The sequence below is a fragment of the Anolis sagrei genome, chromosome 6 (assembly GCF_037176765.1).
Source record: "Anolis sagrei isolate rAnoSag1 chromosome 6, rAnoSag1.mat, whole genome shotgun sequence".
Classification (NCBI taxonomy): domain Eukaryota; kingdom Metazoa; phylum Chordata; class Lepidosauria; order Squamata; family Dactyloidae; genus Anolis; species Anolis sagrei.
The window spans coordinates 7,108,127-7,127,240 of record NC_090026.1 but is presented as its reverse complement, the minus strand read 5'-3'; the positions used below and the strand labels follow the sequence as shown (position 1 = coordinate 7,127,240).

Sequence of the window (19,114 nt, the reverse complement as noted above, 5' to 3'; positions counted from 1 at the left end):
GCCAGGCGGGTTCCTCCTATGCAAATGTTTGGGTGCTGATTCAGAGCGAGAGCAGCTTTTGTTAGCCTGATCGGTGTTGCTCCACCACTGATCTCTTAAAACAGAAATAAGAAGTTGGAAAACAGAAAGAGTTGCCTGAAAGCCGGGCTACATATTACACTTACCACTTCTTGGAAGACCTGTTTGCTGAGAAAACAAAACAACAAAAAAAGCACTTCCTGGCAGAGAAAGCTGGAAGAGATCTATCAATAGGTCAAAAACAGAGAAGTTGAATATCTTGCTCCATTCTGTGCGTATCTCCATTTCTTGCTTTTCATGGTCACTCACGTTGACTCACGTTCATCTTGTGGTCCACTACACTGAAGAATGGATGCAGTTTGGCATCCCTTTCAGACACGGCATTTAAAGTGGTGTCAAACTACATCAATTCTACAGTGTAGATGCCATCTAAGAACCCTTTGGTTCGGCTGAACAATGAGTTAACAAGAGATCATACCCAGTAGTTCCCAAAGTTTACTGAAATCAGCTGTCTGACCATCTCAGTTTTGAATCTGATTGTGTTTGGCTTCCCTCTGCAGTGGTTCTCAACCTGGGGTCCCCAGATGTTTTTGGCCTTCAACTCCCAGAAACCCTAGCAGCTGGTAAACTGGCTGGGATTTCTGGGAGTTGTAGGCCAAAAACATCTGGGGACCCCAGGTTGAGAACCACTGCTCTATGGCAAAACTCCAGGAGAACCTGGTCACTCCCACCTAAGGATTTTGCCACATCTACACTCTTGTTATGAATGCAAATTTATTGGGGCAGGGAGCTGTCTGAATATTCTTTGAGTCTCATTTGAGAGAAGAATGTAGGATCGAAACATAATAATAATAATACAATATAATATGATAATAACATTATAATAATTATTATTTGTGCGGTTAACATGAGGTTGGTTCTAAGCTGACCATATAATACAATTCAATGTACTTCACACTGCATTATATGGTCAGTGTAGAACCAGCCATGGATGCAACTTTATATATAAACACATCTAAAAACAATTCAACATTACCCAGTTATAGGGCTGTGATATCATCTTAATGCATCAAGGGAGAGATTTGAGGGTGCATCTACAAAATGAATGCAGTTTGACAACACTTGAACTTTCATGGCTCAATGTGATGGAATCCTGGAAGTTGTAGTTTGGTGAGGCACCAGCACTCTTTGGAAGAAAGGGTTTTAAATGCCGTAAAACTCCTATGATTCCATGGCAGTTCAAGTGTTGTCAAACTTGAACTGTCAAACTTCCACCATGTCAAACTTCCACCATGTAGCTCAGGTATGGGCAAACCCAGGCCTGTGGACCTCCTCTCACTATCCTGTCCTATCCTTCCTTCTTTCCTCCCTCCTTCCCTTTCTCCTTCCCTCCCTCTTTCTCATTCCCTCCCACCATTTCGTCCTCCCTCCCTCCTTCCCTCCCTCTTTCTCCCTCCCTCCTTCCTCCCCTTCCACCCCTTTGCCCTTCCTTCCCTTTTGTTTTTCCTTCCTTCTCTCCTTCCTTCCTCCCTCTTTCTCCCTTCCTCCATTCCCTTTCACCCTTTTTGTCTTTCTTTCTTTCTTTCCTTCCTTCTTCCCTCCCTCTTTCTCCTTCCATCTTTCCCTTTTATCCTTCCTCCCCTCTCCATTTTTCCTTCCTTCCTTCCTTCCTTCCTTCCTTCCTTCCTTCCTTCCTTCCTTCCTTCCTTCCTTCCTTCCAGCTATCCTTCCCTTCCACTCTTTCGTCCTTTCCTTCCTTCTCTCTACCTCCCTCCCAACTATTCTTTCCTTCAACTCTTTCGTCCTTCCCTCCCTTTTTCTTTCCTTCCTTCTCTCTTATCTCCCTCCCTCCCCTCCGTCTTTCTCCTTCCATCTTTCCCTTTTACCCTTTTATCCTTCCTTTCTTCCCCCCCCACTCTCTTCCCTCTTTTTCCCTCCCTCTCTCGCCCTTCCTTCCTTCCTAGTCTATCCTTCCCTTCCACCCTTTCATCCTTCCCTCCCTTTTCCCTTTCCTTCCTTCTCTCTTTTCTTCCTCCCTCCCTCCCAACTATTCTTTCCTTCAACTGTTTCGTCCTTCCCTCCCTTTTTCTTTCCTTCCTTCTCTCTTTTCTTCCGCCCTCCCCTCCCTCTTTCTCCTTCTATCTTTCCCTTTTATCCTTCCTTTCTCCCACCCCCTTCCCTCTTTTTCCCTCCCTCTCTCTCGCCCTTCCTTCCTTCCTGGTGTATCCTTCCCTTCCACCCTTTCGTCCTTCCCTCCCTTTTCCCTTTCCTTCCTTCTCTCTTTACTTCCTCCCTTCCCTCCCTCTTTCTCCTTCCATCCTTCCCTTTCACCTTTTTGTCCTTCCTTCCTTCTCTTTCCTTTCTCCTTCCCTTCTGTCCATCCTTCCCTTCCACCTTTTCATCCTTCCTTCCCTTTTTTCTTCCCTTCCTTCCTCTTTCTCCTTCCATCCTTCCCTTCCTCCCTTTTGTCCTTCCTTCCTTCCATCACCAGGCGACCAGTCCTCTTAGCAGGGAGTGCTAGCATGCGGCCCCCAAGTTAGAAAGTGTCCCCGTGCCTGGTGTAGATGCACCCTTGCCTCATCCGATTTCTTTGGAAAGAGGATTTCCTGACTCTCCTCTTTCCTTGAGGAGGAATGTTCTTAACCTCTCTGACTTTCATGAGAAAATGAAGCGAACACTTTGTCCAGGATGTTGCTGATATCTCTTTGCCGCAAAGAGGGGAAGTGAAACTGGAAAACCGGACGGGTCACCGAAGACCTCAACTGCTATACAGCCTCAGATTTGCTTGGTTTCTCAACTCTTTTCGGGGTTACAAAGTTTACGGACATTGGCCAAAAAAGTCTCCAGGAACTGCTGCACTTGGCTATCTATAGCATGGAGCCATGGCACTTGAAGTGCATTCATTCTATTGTCGAAGGATTTCATGGCCAGAATCACTGGGTTGTTGTAGGTTTATTCGGGCTATATGGCCATGGTCTAGAGGCATTCTCTCCTGACGTTTCGCCTGCATCTATGGCAAGCATACTCAGCAGTGTAGATACGCCCTTAATGTCCACTTTGTGGGCTTTCCAGACACTCTGGCTGGTTCAGTGTAAGACACAACTGGCCGAATGAACCCTTGAGAAGATCCTTACGTCTGAAAGGGAACTGAATTTTAAAAAGCCAAGACTGGGGAAGGCTGCTCAACTGGTGTGTCGCACTTGCTTGTCGGAGCAGGCCAAATAAATAAAACAGAAAAAACATTACTCACTGGAGCCCGCTCTGTGTTTTTGTTTTGAGTGTAGGAAAAACAATTGTGCTGGGATTTGGATGCTCTCGGTGTTTGCTTTCCCTTCCTTTTCCTTTTCCGAACTTTCTCTAAATCAGGCATAGGCAAACTTGGGCTCTCCAGGTGTTTTGGACTTCAACTCCCACCATTCCTAACACATCTTGTGGCAGTGAGTAAATATAAAGGTACAGGTTTCCCCTTGACATTAAGTCCACTTGTGTCTGACTCTGGGGGTTGGTGCTCATCTCCATATTTAAGTCGAAGAGCCGGAGTTGTCTGACTGAAAGGTTGGCAGTTTGAATCTGAGGAGCGGTGTGAGCTTCTGCTGTCAGCCCCAGCTCCTGCGAACCTAGCAGTTTGAAAACATGCAAATGTGAGTAGAGCAATAGGTATTAGGGCTGGGCGGTTTCGTTTCGTTAATTCGTAATTCGTTAATAATTCGTTAATTTTTTTAATTACAAAACGATAACGAACCATTCTGGAGCAATTTTTTTAAAAAACGAATTTTTAAATAGTTTTGTAAATGCTTCATATTTCGTTTTTGTATTCGTTTCATTATTGTTTTGAGGTCGTTTCATTATTATTTCCGCATGTCTGGGCCAGTTTTATGGTTTAATTAGTGAAAAAAAATTATAATATCACACCAACAGTCAACAACAGAGGGAGAGGGAAGCTTCAGAAGTTTTTGGAGGTTTTTTAGCGTATTTCGCGGTTGCGTCCGCCATTAACGAAGCGATTCGTTATTGTTTCGGAAATTGATTCGTTAATGTTTTGTAATTTTTTTCACATTTACGAAATTTTGTAAATATCGAACTTTTTAAAAGGAAAAATTTGTAATTATTTTAAATAACGAAACGCAAAAACCCCCAAAAAATGAATCGATTTTAGAAACAAATTTTTCCGTTGTTACCCAGGCCTAATAGGTATCACTCTGGCGGGAAGGTAATGGTGCTCCATGCAATCATGCCGGCCACATGACCTTGGAGGTATCTACAGACAACGCCGGCTCTTCGGCTTCAAAATGGAGATGAGCATCAACCCCGAGTCGGACACAACTTGACTTAATGTCAGGGGAAAACATTTACCTTTACCTATGGACAGGCTTGATCTTCTGGCGGTCCAAAGCACTCTCAACTCCAACACTGCAGTTCAAAAGCATCTCTCCTCCTTCACTTAGCCTTCCTTATGGTCTAGCTCTCACATCCAAAACCAAAAAGTTATCAGCAGCCAATGGAGCTGCTTTAGTAAAGACATTGTGTGCTCGCTATAGCTAGCTTCAGTTAGTAGCCTGGCTGCCAATTTTTGTACCAATTGCAGTTTCCGAGCCACCCTCAAAGGCAGCCCTATGTAGAGTGCATTGTAGTAATCCAATCTAGATGTAACTAAAACGTGGACCACTGTGGCCAAATCAGGCTTTTTGAGGTACAGTCGCAGTTGGTGCACAATGAAGCCCCCGGTGGCACAGTGGGTTAAACCCCTGTGCCGGCAGGACTGAAGACCGACAGGTCGCAGGTTCGAATCCAGGGAGAGCGCAGATGAGCTCCCTCTATCAGCTCCAGCTCCTCATGCGGGGACATGAGAGAAGCCTCCCACAAGGATGATATAAACATCAAAATCATCCAGGCATCCCCTGGGCAACGCCCTTGCAGATGGACAATTCTCTCACACCAGAAGCGACTTGCAGTTTCTCAAGTCACTCCTGACACAACAACAACAACAACAAAAAAGCTGGCACACAAGTATTAACTGTGCGGATGCCCTCCCAGCCACCTCTGACACCTGAGTCCAGGAGAACCCCCAGACTGCAGACCTATGTCCTTAGGTGGAGTGTAACCCTGTCAAGCACAGGTTGCCACTCTATGCCCTGATTGGCTTTGCGAGGACCTCTGTTGTGACTGGATTGAGCTTCAGCTTGTTAGCCCTCATCCAATCAAATTAGAATCACAGAATCATAGAGTTGGAAGAAACCTCGTGGGCCATCCAGCTCAACCCCCTGCCAAGAAGCAGGAACATTGCAGTCAAAGCACCCCTGACAGATGGCCATCCAGCCTCTGTTTAAAAGCTTCCAAAGAAGGAGCATCCACCACACTCCAGGGCAGAGAGTTCCTCTGCTGAACGGCTCTCAGAGCCAGGAAGGTCATCCTAGTGTTCAGGTGGAATAACCTTTCCTGTAGTTTGAAGCCATTGCTCCAGGGCAGCAGAAAACAAGCTTGCTCACTCCTCCCTATGACTTCCCCTCACATCTTTATACATAGCCATAGTGGCTCCTCTCAGCCTTCTCTTCTTCTGGCTAAACATGCCCAGCTCTTTAAGCCGCTCCTCATAGGGCTTGTTCTCCAGACACTTGATCGTTTGAGTTGCTCTCCTCTGGACACATTCCAGCTGAGAACCAACATCTCCCTTCAATTGCAGTGCCAAGAATTGGACACAGTGTGATTCCAGGTGTGGTCTGACCAAGGCTGAATAGAAGGGAAGTACGACTTCCGTGGATCTAGACTAGTGCTTCCCAACCTTTTTTGGCCAGGGACCATTTGACCAGCGACCAGTCTCAAAAACTAGTACCAAAAGGGTTATGAATCAGTTTTTAGTCAACTTTAGATTCAGTTTGGGGTGCTGATTCAGAAAACTGCATTGGATAGACCACATCAGCTCTAGTTTCTGATACAGAACATATGCCATGGCCAGAACACCCAGCGGTTTCATGTAGAGTTCCACCGCTTATCTAGCCACTTTCTGATGAAACTTTTAGTAGAAGGACATTGGGCTCAATGATCAGCAACATCACGGGTTTGGAAAACGTTTCAGCTTCCTCCTTTCTTATCTCGATTATCAGCTGGCTCATCTTCACCATGTCGTCTATTGACTTTAGAACTTTATCAGCAGGAAAGGCTAGATTTTGTCTCAGCAGTCATTTCGGAATTGCTTTCAGCATTTGGAGCAGGACACGGCGGAACAGGATTCGCCTTCCTGGGTTATCAACATCATTTCTCAAGGTCATAAAAACATGGGAAAAAGTTTATTAAAACTGCAAAAACTACAGACGATACAGAGAAGCCATTGAAATCCACAAGCATGTGGATAATTTCAACAGAAAGGAGGAAACCATGAAAATGAACACAATCTGGCTACCAGTATTAAAAAAAATCATGACAGTAAATATAGAACACTCGGAAAATAGGTGAATTCCAGATAAGAAACTATCAGGGCCTCCCAACAAAGGATTCCCCCAGGCAGGAAGCAGCCAGGCTTTGAAGCTGCAAGGCTATTCAATGCTAATCAAGGTGGCCATTTACAACATTCACACTTGCCTCCAACAGACAAGAGTTCTTTCTCCCACCCCAGCCATTATTCTACAGATATATAAACCCCACTTGCCAAGTTTCCAACAGACCTCTCAACCTCTGAGGATGCCTGCCATAGATGTGGGTGAAATGTCAGGAGAGAATGCTACTGGAACATGGCCAGACAGGCTGGAAAACTCATAGCAACCCATTGCCAGATTTTGTCTCAACGGTCATATCGGAAATAATAATAATAATAATAATAATAATAATAATAATAATAACAATTTTATTTATACCCCGCCACCATCTCCCCAATGGGGACTCGGAGCGGCTTACAGCAAATTACAATAAAATAAAACCGAAAGCGCAAACAACAAACAACAAACAGCATAATTACATAAAACATATGAAAACATAGCAATATAAAATTACAATAGGCACAATCACAATGACAATGGGCGGGCTACATGTAATGATTAAAAGAGAGACTGATTAAAACTAATTAAGATAAGAGAGAGACAGATCATTATAGTGTGGGTTGTGGAATCAGGCTTTCCCACAAAGGGGGGGGGGGATGACGTATACTCCAATGACAAAACGTTGAGGCTAAGCACCAGTGTGAGAGTGTAAACCTATTCATCAAAAGTGCAGCGGAAGAACCAGGTTTTAAGGTCCTTTTTAAAGGTTTCTAAGGTAGGAGCTTTCCTAATTTCTCCAGGTAGTGCAGTGTTTCTCAACCTGGTGGTTGGGACCCCTGTGGGGGTCGTGAGGGGATGTCAGAGGGGTCGCCAAACATCATAAGAAAATACTGTACTTTTGTTGTTCATGGGAGTCTGTGTGGGAAGTTTGGCCCAATTCTATTGGGGGGGGGGGGGTTGAATGTTCTTTGATTGTAGGTGAACTACAAATACTAGCAACTACAACTCCAAAATGGCAAGGTCTGTTTTCCCCAAACTCCACCAGTGTTCACATTTGGGCATATTGAGCATTAGTGCCAGGTTTGGTCCAGATCCATCATTGTTTGAGTCCACAGTACTCTCTGGATGTAGGTGAACTACAACTCCCAAAACGCAAGATCAATATCCATCAAACCTTCCAATCGTTTCTGTTGGATATGAGAGTTCTGTGTGCCAAGTTTGGTTCAATTCCATTGTTGGTGGAGTTCAGAATGCTCTTTGATTGTAGGTGAACTATAAATTCCAGTAACTACAACTCCCAAATGACAAAATCAACCCCCCCCCCCAACCCCACTGGTATTCAAATTTGGCCGTATTGGGTATTTGTGCCTAATTTAGACCAGTGTTTAAAAATACATCCTGCATATCAGATATGTACATTATGATTCATAACAGTAGCAAAATTACAGTTATGAAGTAGCAATGAAACAAAATGTTTCGGGGTCACCACAACATGAGGAACTTTATTAAGGGGTCACGGCATTACGAAGGTTGAGAAACACTGAGGTAGTGAGTTCCAGAGTCAGGGGCCACGGAGGAAAAAGCTCTCTCCCTTGTACTTACTAGGTGAGCTTGTGAAATTGACAGGGGCGAAAGAAGGGCCTCCCCAGAAGAACGGAGGGCCCGAGTTGGTTCATGGAGGGAGACACGGTCATGAAGGTAGGCGGGTTCCAAACCGTTTAGGGCTTTGTAGGTGATAACCCTGCACCTTGAATTGGGACCGGAAAATAAACGGCAGCCAGTGGAGCTCCTTAAACAGGGGGGTTGACCGGTCCCTGTAAGTTGCCCCAGTTATTAATCTGGACTAGTTGTAGTTTCCGGGCCGTCTTCAAGGGTAGCCCCACGTAGAGTGCATTACAGTAGTCCAGTCTAGAGGTAACTAAGGCATTTGGAGCATGACACTATGTAATACATTTTTTCATCCTGGGTTATAAACGTCATCTCCCAAGGTAATTAAAAACATGGGAAAAGTTTGTTAAAATTGCAAAAGCTTTGTTTTTGTGAGACATCCTACAGCCCATTTTGCTCTAGATTTTCAATTAATGGAATCATAGAACCTTAGAGTTGGAAGAGACCTCGTGGGCCATCCAGTCCAACCCCATTCTGCCAAGAAGCAGGAAAATCGCATTCAAAGCAGCCCTGACAGATGGCCATCCAGCCTCTGCTTAAAAGCCTCCAAAAAAGGAGCCTCCACCATACTCTGGGGCAGGGAGTTCCACTGCTGAACAGCTCTCACAGTCAGGAAGTTCTTCTAAATGTTCAGATGGAGTCTCCTTTTGTGTAGTTGGAAGCCACTGTTCCACATCCTAGTCTCCAGGAATATCTCATAGAGTCTCAGCTAATTCAACCTAGGGTGTTGTAGGTTTTTCGGGCTGTATGATCATGTTCTAGAAGCATTCTCTCCTGACGTTTTGCCTGCATCTATGGCAAGCATCCTCAGAGGTTGTGAGGTTTGTTGGAAACTAAGGAAATTGGGTTTATATATCTGTGGAAAGTCCAGGGTGGGAGAAAGAACGCTTGTCTGTTGGAGCTAGGTGTGAATCTTTGAATTGGCCTCCACACTTTGCTCAGATTGCAGTCATTCCGCAGCATACCAGACATGTCATATGAAGACCTTGTAAAACTACAACTCCCAGGATTCTATGTCATTAAGCCCTTTATGGTAGATCTGCACTGGAGAATTAATGTAGTTTAATACCACTTGAACTGCTATGGCTCAATGTGATGGCACCTTAGGAGCTATAGTTTGATGAGGTCTTTAAGCTTCTCTGCCAGAGCATCGGTGCCTCACCAAACTATAACTCCCATGATTCAACAGTGGTGTCAGATTGAAGCCATTTTGCATTGTAAACATACGAAGACCTTGTAAAACTACAATTCCTAGGACTCTACATCATTAAGCCTTTTATGGTGGATCTACACTAGAGAATTAATGCAGTTTGATACCACTTGAACTGCTGCAGCTCAATGTGATGGAATCCTGGGATGTGTAGTTTGACAAGCTCTTTAAGCTTCTCTGCTGGAGTGCTGGAGCCTCAACAAACTATAACTCCCACAATTCAATAGTGGTGCCAGACTGCTGTCATTCTGCAGTGTAAACATGTCATACAAAGACCTTGTAAAACTACAACTCCCAGGACTCTATGTCATTAAGCCTTTTACGGTGGATCAACATTAGAGAATTAATGCAGCTTGATACCACTTGAACTGCTATGGCTTAATGCTATGGCACCTTGGGAGCTGTAGTTTGGTGAGTTCTTTAAGCTTCTCCGCTGGAGCGCTGATGCCTCACCAAACTATAACTCCCACGATTCAATAGTAGTGCCAGATTGCAGTAATTCTGCAGTGTAAACATGTCATACAAAGACCTTGTAAAACTACAACTCCCAGGACTCTATGTCATTAAGCCTTTTATGGTGGATAATTAATGTGGCTTGAGGGCCACTTGAACTGCCCTGGCTCAATGTGATGGAATCCTGGGATATGTAGTTTGACAAGGTCTTTAAGCACTCTCTGCCTCACCAAACTACAATTCCCAGGAGTCCATTGCATGGAGTCAATGGCAGTTCGAGTGGTGCCCAAGTGCACTGGTTCTATGTGCAGCCCAAGTGGTGTCAAACTGTAACTCCCACAATTCAATAGAGGTGCCAGATTGCAGCAATTCTGCAGTGTAGACATGTCCTACGAAGACCTTGTAAAACTACAACTCCCAGGACTCTTTGTCAGGATTCTTTTACAGTGGATAATTAATGCATCTTGAGGGCTATTTGAACTGCCTTGGCTCAATGTGATGGAATCCTGGGATGTGTAGATTTACAAGGTCTTTAAGCACTCTCTGCCTCGTCAAACTACAAATCCCAGGAGTCCATCGCATAGAGTCAATGGCAGTTCAAGAGATGCCCAGGTGCGTTGGCTCTACAGTGTAAATGCCTGCATCCCAAGTGGTGTCAAACTGCATTAGATTTGCAGTGTGCACCCACCCCTAGTTCCTCGTGAATGAGCTCCTCCGAAAGACTCTCAGCAGGCACCCAGAGTGACCTCTCTTTGGCAGGGCAGCCACTCCCTCGCCTTGGATGGGCTCCTCCCAAGAGGAAGAGAAGAAGGGAAAGGGAAGCAGAGAGAAAGCCAAGCGGAGTGGAGCAAGTTTGGAAAGGCAGGAGGAGAGAGAGAGAGCGAGAGGGAGCGCCGTTTGCACGTTTGGGACCCGTCCGAGCCTGCTTCTCTGCCTCTGGATTTGTTGTTTCGAGCGCCCGCCCGCCGCCTCTTTCGGGGGGAAAAGAGAGGTAAGCCTAAGCAAACCACAGGTGAGCTGGCAACCTTTTCTGCGGGGAGAGAAAAGCCCAAGGGGCCAATCTAGAGCTGGGCTTGCCAACTTTGGTTCTTGAGGTGTTGGGGATTTCATCTCCCAGACCCTCGGGGATGCTGGGAGTTGTAGTCCAAAACATTGGAGGACCAAAGTTGGGGAAACTCTGGTGGAACTACACTGTAGGATGAGTGTACTTTAGTACCTCTTGAACTGTCACTGCTCAGTTCTATGGAATCCTGGGAGTCGTAGTTTCACAAAGCCCTTGGATTGAATGCAGTTTGATGCTGCTCGAATTGCCACTGCTCAATGCTACGGAGTTTTGGAAGTTGTAGTTTCACAAGGCCCTTGGATTGAATGCAGTTTGATGCCACTTGTCCTGCCACTGCTCAGTGCTATGGAGTTCTGAGACTTGTAGTTTTCACAAGGTCTTTAGATAGAATAGCACTTGAGCTGCCACTGCTCAATACTTTGGAGTCCTGGGAGTTGTAGTTTCCCAAGGTTTTTAGAGTGAATACCATTTTCACTGCCACTGCTCAATACTAGAGTCCTGGGAGTTGTAGTTTCACAAAGTCTTTGAATACCACTTCATCTCCCACTGGTCAATGCTATGGAGTCCTGGGAGTTCTAGTCTCCTAAGGTCTTTAGATTGAATGTCGCTTCACCTGCCACTGCTCAATACTGTGGAGTCCTGGGAGTTGTAGTTTCACAAGGTCTTTAGAGTGAATACTGTTTTCACTGCCACTGCTCAATGCTATGGAGTCCTGGGAGTTATAGTTTCACAAAGTCTTTAGATTGAATATCACTTCAACTGCCACTGCTCAAAGCTATAGAGTCCTGGGAGTTCTACTTTCCCAAGGTCTTTAGATTGAATACCACTTGAACTGCCACTGCTCAATGCTATGGAATCCTGAGAGTTCTAGTTTCACAAGGTCTTTAGATTGAATGCCAGTTGAACTGCCTCTGTTCAATGCTATGGAGTCCTGGGAGATATAGTTTCACAAAGTCTTTAGATTGAATATCATTTGTACTGCAACTGCTCAATGCTACGGAGTCCTGGGTGTTGTAGTTTCACAAAGTCTTTAGATTGAATTCCCCTTCAACTGCCACTGGTCAGTGCTATGGAGTCCTGGGAGTTCTAGTTTCGCAGGGTCTTTAGATTGAATACCACTTGAACTCCCACTGCACCCTAGATCTTGGATTCTCCCCCCCCCCCTCCCCCGGGGTCGGGTGTGAAATAATGTAGGGGGACTGCAACTCCCACTGTTGCACAGTCAGTATGACTAGCAACACTCTGGAAATTGTAGCACCACCAATTTTTTACCCCAAATCCACAAGGCACAAAAACTAGAACATGAAATAGTGACATAAGAGAAAATTCATCTGCATGTTAAGTGGCTGTACTGGCTGGGGGGCGGGGGGTGCTGGGAGTTGTAGTCCAGAATTAGGAACTTGTCCAAACTCTGGAAAGCACAATGGGGAGGAGTGTAAAATGATGGAATTGTGAGAGTTGAAGTCCAAAATAACTGGAGGGCCAAAGTTTGCCCATGCCAGATCCATATATTTGTTGGACTCTAACTCCCATCAGCCTTAGCCCATTGTGGCCAATGGTGTTTAACTGTATCTTTATGGTGAAGACCAAAGTAAATATAGGGTGCATCTACACTGAAGAATTAATGCAGTTTGACAACGCTTGAAGTTCCATGCTAGGGAGTTCTGTTGTGACAAGGTTGCTAGCCGTCTCTGCCAAAGAGTGCTGGTACCTTGGCAAACTACAACTCCTAGGTTCTCGTAGCATTGAACTATAGCAGTTAATTTTCGGTCAAAGTCCATTAATTTTACAGTGTAGCTACACCATAAATTCCTAATTTTCTCCCTTGTCTTAAAGGGCCAACGCAATGAGGTTGAAGGCCTTCTGGCGGCTGCAGGAACGCTGGAAGATCCTGAACGGAGCCTCCAGAGATGTCAACAAGACTTTGAAAACAGGTGATGATCCCTAACCTTTTCTACAGCCTTTTCCATTCAGAAAACAAGAGGAAGGGCTCCTGCAAAGGGGGCAAATCTATGGGGAGGTTGCTACACATTGGAATATTTATTCTATTGCTCAGATTTGGAAAAAATATATATTTTTCTCTTGTCTTGGGGTGCATCACCACTGTAAAATGCACACAGTTTGACACCAGTTTAACTGCCATGGCTCAATGCTATGGGTTCCTGGGAGTTGTAGTTTCACAAGGCCTTTGGAATGAATGCAGTTTGATGCCACTCGAATTGCCACTGCTCAATGCCATGGAGTCCTGGAAGTTGTAGCTTCACAAGTTCTTTAGATTGAATTCCACTTGAGCTCCCATTGCTCAGTGCTATGGAGTCCTGGGAGTTCTAGTTTCATAAGGTCTTTAGATTGAATACCACATGAGTTCCCACTGCTCAATGCTATGGAGTCCTGGGAGTTGTAGTTTCACAAAGTCTTTAGATTGAATACTATTTGTGTTCCCACTGCTCAATGCTATGGAGTCCTGGGAGTTGCAGTTTAACAAGTTCTTTAGATGGAATATCGCTTGAGTTCCCATTGCTCAATGCTACGGAGTCCTGGGAGTTCTAGTTTCACAAGGTCTTTGGATGGAATATCGCTTGAGCTGCCACTGCTCAATGCTATGGAGTCCTGGGAGTCGTAGCTTCACAAGGTCTTTAGACTGAATACCACTTGAGCTGCCACTGCTCAATGCTATGGAGTCCTGAGAGTTCTAGTTTCACAAGGCTCTTGGATTGAATGAAACTTCAACTGCCACTGGTCAGTGCTATGGGAGTTCTGGGAGTTCTGGTTTCACAAGTTCTTTAGATTGAATACCACTTGAGTTTATTTATTTATTTATTTATTATTTACTTTGCTTCTATACCGCTGTTCTCAGCCCGAAGGCGACTCACTGCGGTTCACAACACACAGAACACAGCAGAGTTCAAACACCAATATAAAACAGTTAATAACCTAATCTAATATACAATTAATACACAATTACTACGATAACCATTCACTAGCGTCTCGTCACTAAAAACATGATCCAGATTCGTCATCCATTGTTCCATTCCTATGTCATTACCAGTTTTGTACTAATTATTCAAAAGCCTGCACAAATAACCAGGTCTTTACTTTTTTGCGGAAGACCATTAGAGATGGTGCTAATCTAATATCTGTGGGAAGGGCGTTCCACAGCCGGGGAGCCACCACCGAGAACGCCCTGTCTCTCGTCCCCGCCAGCCGTGCTTGTGAAGCTGGCGGGATCGAGAGCAGGGCCTCCCCGGAAGATCTCAAAGTTCTGGTGGGTTCATAGGCCGAGATGCGGTCGGAAAGGTAGCTTGGGCCGGAACCGTTTAGGGCTTTAAAGGTCAACACCAGCACTTTGAATTGAGCCCGGTAGCAAGTCGGCAGCCAGTGGAGTTGGTGCAACGGGGGGGGGGGGGGGGGGGGTTGTATGCTCCCTGCGTCCCGCTCCTGTTAGTATCATGGCTGCCGAGCGTTGGATTAGTTGAAGCTTCTGAGCTGTCTTCAAAGGCAACCCCACGTAGAGAGCGTTGCAGTAATCTAGGCGGGATGTAACCAGAGCGTGGACTACCGTGGCCAAGTCAGACTTCCCAAGGTACGGGCGCAGCTCGCGCACAAGTTTTAACTGTGCAAATGCTCCCCTGGTCACCGCCGAAACCTGGGGTTCCAGGCTCAGCGATGAGTCCAGGATCACACCCAAGCTGCCCACTGCTATGGAGTCCTGGGAGTTGTAGCTTCACAAGGTCTTTAGATTTAATATCACTTGAACTGCCAATGCTCAATGCTATGGAGTTCTGGGAGTTGTAGTTTCACAAAGTCTTTAGATTGAATACCACTTGAACTGCACCTGGTCAATGCTATAGGAGTTGCAGTTTTGCAAGGTCTTTAGAGTCTCTGGTAAGGCACCAGTAATTTTTGCAATAGAAAGCTAAAGAAGACTTTGTCAAACTACAACTCCCAGGATTCCATAGCATTCTGCCATAGCAATTAAAGTGGTGAAACCTGCATTAATTCTACAGTGTAGATCCACTTCTAGTTCAAACCGTTGTGCCGTGCTGCGTCTCCCACTAGCTCAAAGGTTTGCGATTTTAAAGCAAACTGATTTCCAATTGCTGAAACGTAGCAGGGAGAAGGGTGATTGTTCTCATGCTGAGTTTTCAGGGGTTTTCTAGAGTTCATTTGGCAGGATCTTGGGACAAAACAGGAAACCAGGAGACATCGGCCTTGAAGTTGATCCAGGATATTTCATTTTTTGATATCAGAACTGTCATTGTCCAAAAGAAAGGGAAATGTTGATTTTGGATGGCCTCTTGGGTGCACGCCTAGACGGTAGAATGAATGCAGTTTGACACCACTTTAATCACCATGGCTTAATGCAATGGAATGCTGGGATTTATAGTTTCACAAGGACTTTAGCCTTCTCTTACAAAAAATGCAGGTGCCATACCAGACTACAACTCTCGGGATTCCACAGCATTGAGCACTTAAAGTGATGCCCAACTGCATTCATTCTGGGAGTTGTAGTTTACTGAGAGTTGTAGTTTACTGAGGCCCCGGCACTTATGGGCAGAGAAAGCTAAAGACCTCGTAAAATTACAACTCCCCAGATTTAATAGTAGCTCAAGTAGTGTTAGACTGCATTCATTCTGGGAGTTGTACTTTACTGAGAGTTGTAGTTTACTAAGGCCCCAGCACTTATGCGCAGAGAAAGCTAAAGACCTCGTAAAATTACAACTCCCCAGATTTTTAGTAGCTCAAGTAGTGTTGAACAGCATTCATTCTGGGAGTTGTATTTTACTGAGAGTTGTAGTTTATTGAGGCCTCAGCAGTTATGGGCAGAGAAAGCTAAAGACCTTGTAAAACTACAACTCCCCCTGATTCAACAACAGTTCAAGTAGTGTCAAACTGCATTCATTCTGGGAGTTGTAGTTTACTGAGAGTTGTAGTTTTCTGAGGCCCCAGCACTTATGCGCAGAGAGAGCTAAAGACCTCGTAAAATTACAACTCCCCAGATTCAACAACAGTTAAAGTAGTGTCAAACTGCATTCATTCTGGGAGTTGTACTTTACTGAGAGTTGTAGTTTACTGAGGCTGCAGCACTTATGGACAGAGAAAGCTAAAGACCTTGCAAAATTACAACTCCCCAGATTTCATAGCAGTTCAGCTGGTGTCAAATTGCATTCATGCTGGGAGTTGTGATTTACGTAGCCTCAGTAAACTACAACTTAGAGTTGTAGTTTACTGAGGCTGCAGCTCTTATGGGCAGAGCAAGCTAAAAATCTTGTAAAACTACAACTCCCCAGATTCAATAGCAGTTCAAGTGGTGTCAAACTGCATTCATTCTAAAGTGTAAAAACACTCCTTCTGCCAAAATTAAAAAAGTAAACAAGACCCACTAAGCTATCAAAGTGACACAATACATATTTAATACACTAATTGTTTTGAGCAGTTCAACACAAAACCGTTCCGATTTAATCCATAACCAAATAAGATAAGATAAAATAATAGGGAACTCTTTGTAATCCAGGACTAAGGACTGTTTAAATTGCCATTGCCTGCAATTTCCTGCAGATAATGCTATCATATAGTTGGTGCAAAGTGGAATAATTTTCTTGTAATTGCACCAGTGCAACCTGTGTGGAAGTCAAGGGACTGTATGAAAAAACATTCACTCCCTTGGGCATACGATGGAACAGAGGTTGCATCTGCACTGTAAGATTAATGCAGTTTGATACCACTTGCATTCCATCACTCAATGCTGTGGAATCCTGGGAGTTGTAGTTTGGCATGGCATTAACCCTCTTTGTCAGGTAAGCCCTTGCAAAACTATAACTCCCAGGATTCTATAGCATTGAACCATGGCAGTTAAAGTGGGGGTAAAACTGCCTTCCTTCTACAGTGTGGGTTCTCCCTTCGATGCAAGATCTTCAAGCCTGAATGCAACCAATGGTACACTTTTGCTTTCTCAAAGGACTGTTAACTCTATCTTCCCTTAATCTGGATCTTGAAGCAGCGTTTCTCTGCCTGGGGGTCAAGACCCCTGGGGTGGGTCATGAAGGGGCCAAAGACCATCAGAAAACATATATTTCTGATGGTCTGAGTAACCCCTTTGGCAGAAAAGGCTGAAGATCGCGCAGCCTGTCCTTCTCTTCCTTTTTGGAAACACATGGCGAGTCCTCCCACCAAAAGCTCTCCTCTGCTGTGATTGGCTGGCCTTTCAGCCAAGGGGAGGGCTATTTCAGAGACTCCAAGCGAGAAGGGGAGAGGAGGCGTGCTCGACACATGGCAGCGTGATGCACATGTGCGGGGCAAGGGAGAGCGTGTGAGGCTGGAGAGAGGCTCGTGCCAGTGAGTCCCTTCAAGGCATGGGAGTTCTGTGTGGGACGTTTGGCCCAATTCTATTGTTGGTGGGGTTCAGAATGCTCTTTGATTGTAGGTGAACTATAAATCCCAGCAACTACAACTCCCAAATGTCAAGCTCTATTTCCCCCAAACTCCACCAGTGTCCACATTTGGGCATATTGAGTATTTGTTCCAAGTGTGGTCCAGATCCATCATTGTTTGAGTCCACAGTGCTCTCTGGATGTAGATGAACTACAGCTCCCAGACTCAAGATCAATGCCCACCAAAGCCTTCCAGTATTTTCTGTTGGGCATGGGGGTTCTGTGTGGAAAGTTTGGTTCAGTTCCATCATTGGTGAAGTTCAAAATGCTCCGTGATTGTAAGCGAACTCTAAATCCCAGCAATTACAACTTCCAAATGTCAAGGTCTATTTTCCACAAACTCCACCAGTGTTCCCATTTGGGCATATTGAGTAATCATGCCAAGTTTGGTCCATATCCATCATTGTTTGAGTCCACAGTGCTCTCTGGATGTAGATGAACTACAGCTCCCAGACTCAAGATCAATGCCCACCAAAGCCTTCCAGTATTTTCTGTTGGGCATGGGGGTTCTGTGTGGAAAGTTTGGTTCAGTTCCATCATTGGTGAAGTTCAAAATGCTCCGTGATTGTAAGCGAACTCTAAATCCCAGCAATTACAACTTCCAAATGTCAAGGTCTATTTTCCACAAACTCCACCAGTGTTCCCATTTGGGCATATTGAGTAATCATGCCAAGTTTGGTCCATATCCATCATTGTTTGAGTCCACAGTGCTCTCTGAGGTAGGTGAACTACAACTCTAAAACTCAAGGTCAATGTCCACCAAACCCTTCCAGTCTTTTCTGTTGATCATGGGAGTTCTGTGTGCCAGGTTTGCTTAAATTCCATCATTGGTGGAGTTTGGAATGCTCTTTGATTGTAGAGTAACTATAAATCCCAGCAACTACAACTCCCAAATGACTAAATCAATCTCCCTCCAATGCAACCAGTATTCAGATTTGGGCTATTGTGCTAAATTTGGTCCAGTGAATGAAAATCCATCCTGCACATCAGATATTTACATGAGGATTCATAACAGGAACAAAATGACAGTTGAGAGGTAGCAACGAAAATAATGTTATGGTTGGGGGTCACCACAACATGAGGAATTGTATTAAGGGGTCACGGCATTAGAAAGGGTGAGAATCACTGGTGTAGATGCACCATAGGTAAAGGCAAAGGTTTCCCCCTGCCATTAAGTTCAGTTGTGTCCGACTCTGGGGGTTGGTGCTCATCTCCATTTCTAAGCCGAAGAGCCGGCATTGTCCATAGACGCCTCTGAGGTCATGTGGCCGGCATGACTACATGGAGTGCTGATACCTTCCTGGCAGAGTGGTACCTATTAATCTACTCACATTTAGGGGTCGTGGCATATGGAAGGTTGAGAAACACCTTCCATATGCCACGCTCTACAGTCTGGATTCTCCTTTTGACCTGAGATTTTCAAACCTGATTGCAACCAACGCTAAGCTTTTGCTTTCTTAAAGGAAACTCTATTTTTTCGATAGAGTTACAAGCTGGGTAGATGCGGGGGAATGCCGTGGATGTGGCGTACCTGGATTTCAGTAAGGCCTTCGACAAGGTCCCCCATGACCTTCTGGCAAGGAAACTAGTCCAATGTGGGCTAGGCAAAACTACGGTGAGGTGGATCTGTAATTGGTTAAATGGACGAACCCAGAGGGTGATTCTCCTCAAGGCTTCCTGTTCATCCTGGAAAGAAGTGACGAGTGGAGTGCCATCAGCAGGGTTCCCCCCTGGGCCCGGTCCTGTTCAACATCTTTATTAATGACTTGGATGAAGGGCTAGAAGGCAGGATCATCAAGTT

The 19,114-nt window shown here is 45.0% G+C and overlaps 1 protein-coding gene across 1 annotated transcript in view; it reads left to right on the top strand.

Moving 5' to 3' along the window:
* Nucleotides 1-10,609: 10,609 nt before the first annotated feature.
* Nucleotides 10,610-19,114, top strand: part of LOC132777575 (polyunsaturated fatty acid lipoxygenase ALOX15B-like) — a 39,889-nt gene continuing 31,384 nt past the window's right edge. The window contains exons 1-2 of the mRNA XM_060779934.2: nucleotides 10,610-10,810; nucleotides 12,719-12,816. Of these exons, the coding sequence (XP_060635917.2) occupies nucleotides 12,729-12,816 (88 nt within the window). The 5' untranslated portion in view covers nucleotides 10,610-10,810; nucleotides 12,719-12,728. The remainder of the gene's footprint in view (nucleotides 10,811-12,718; nucleotides 12,817-19,114) is intronic.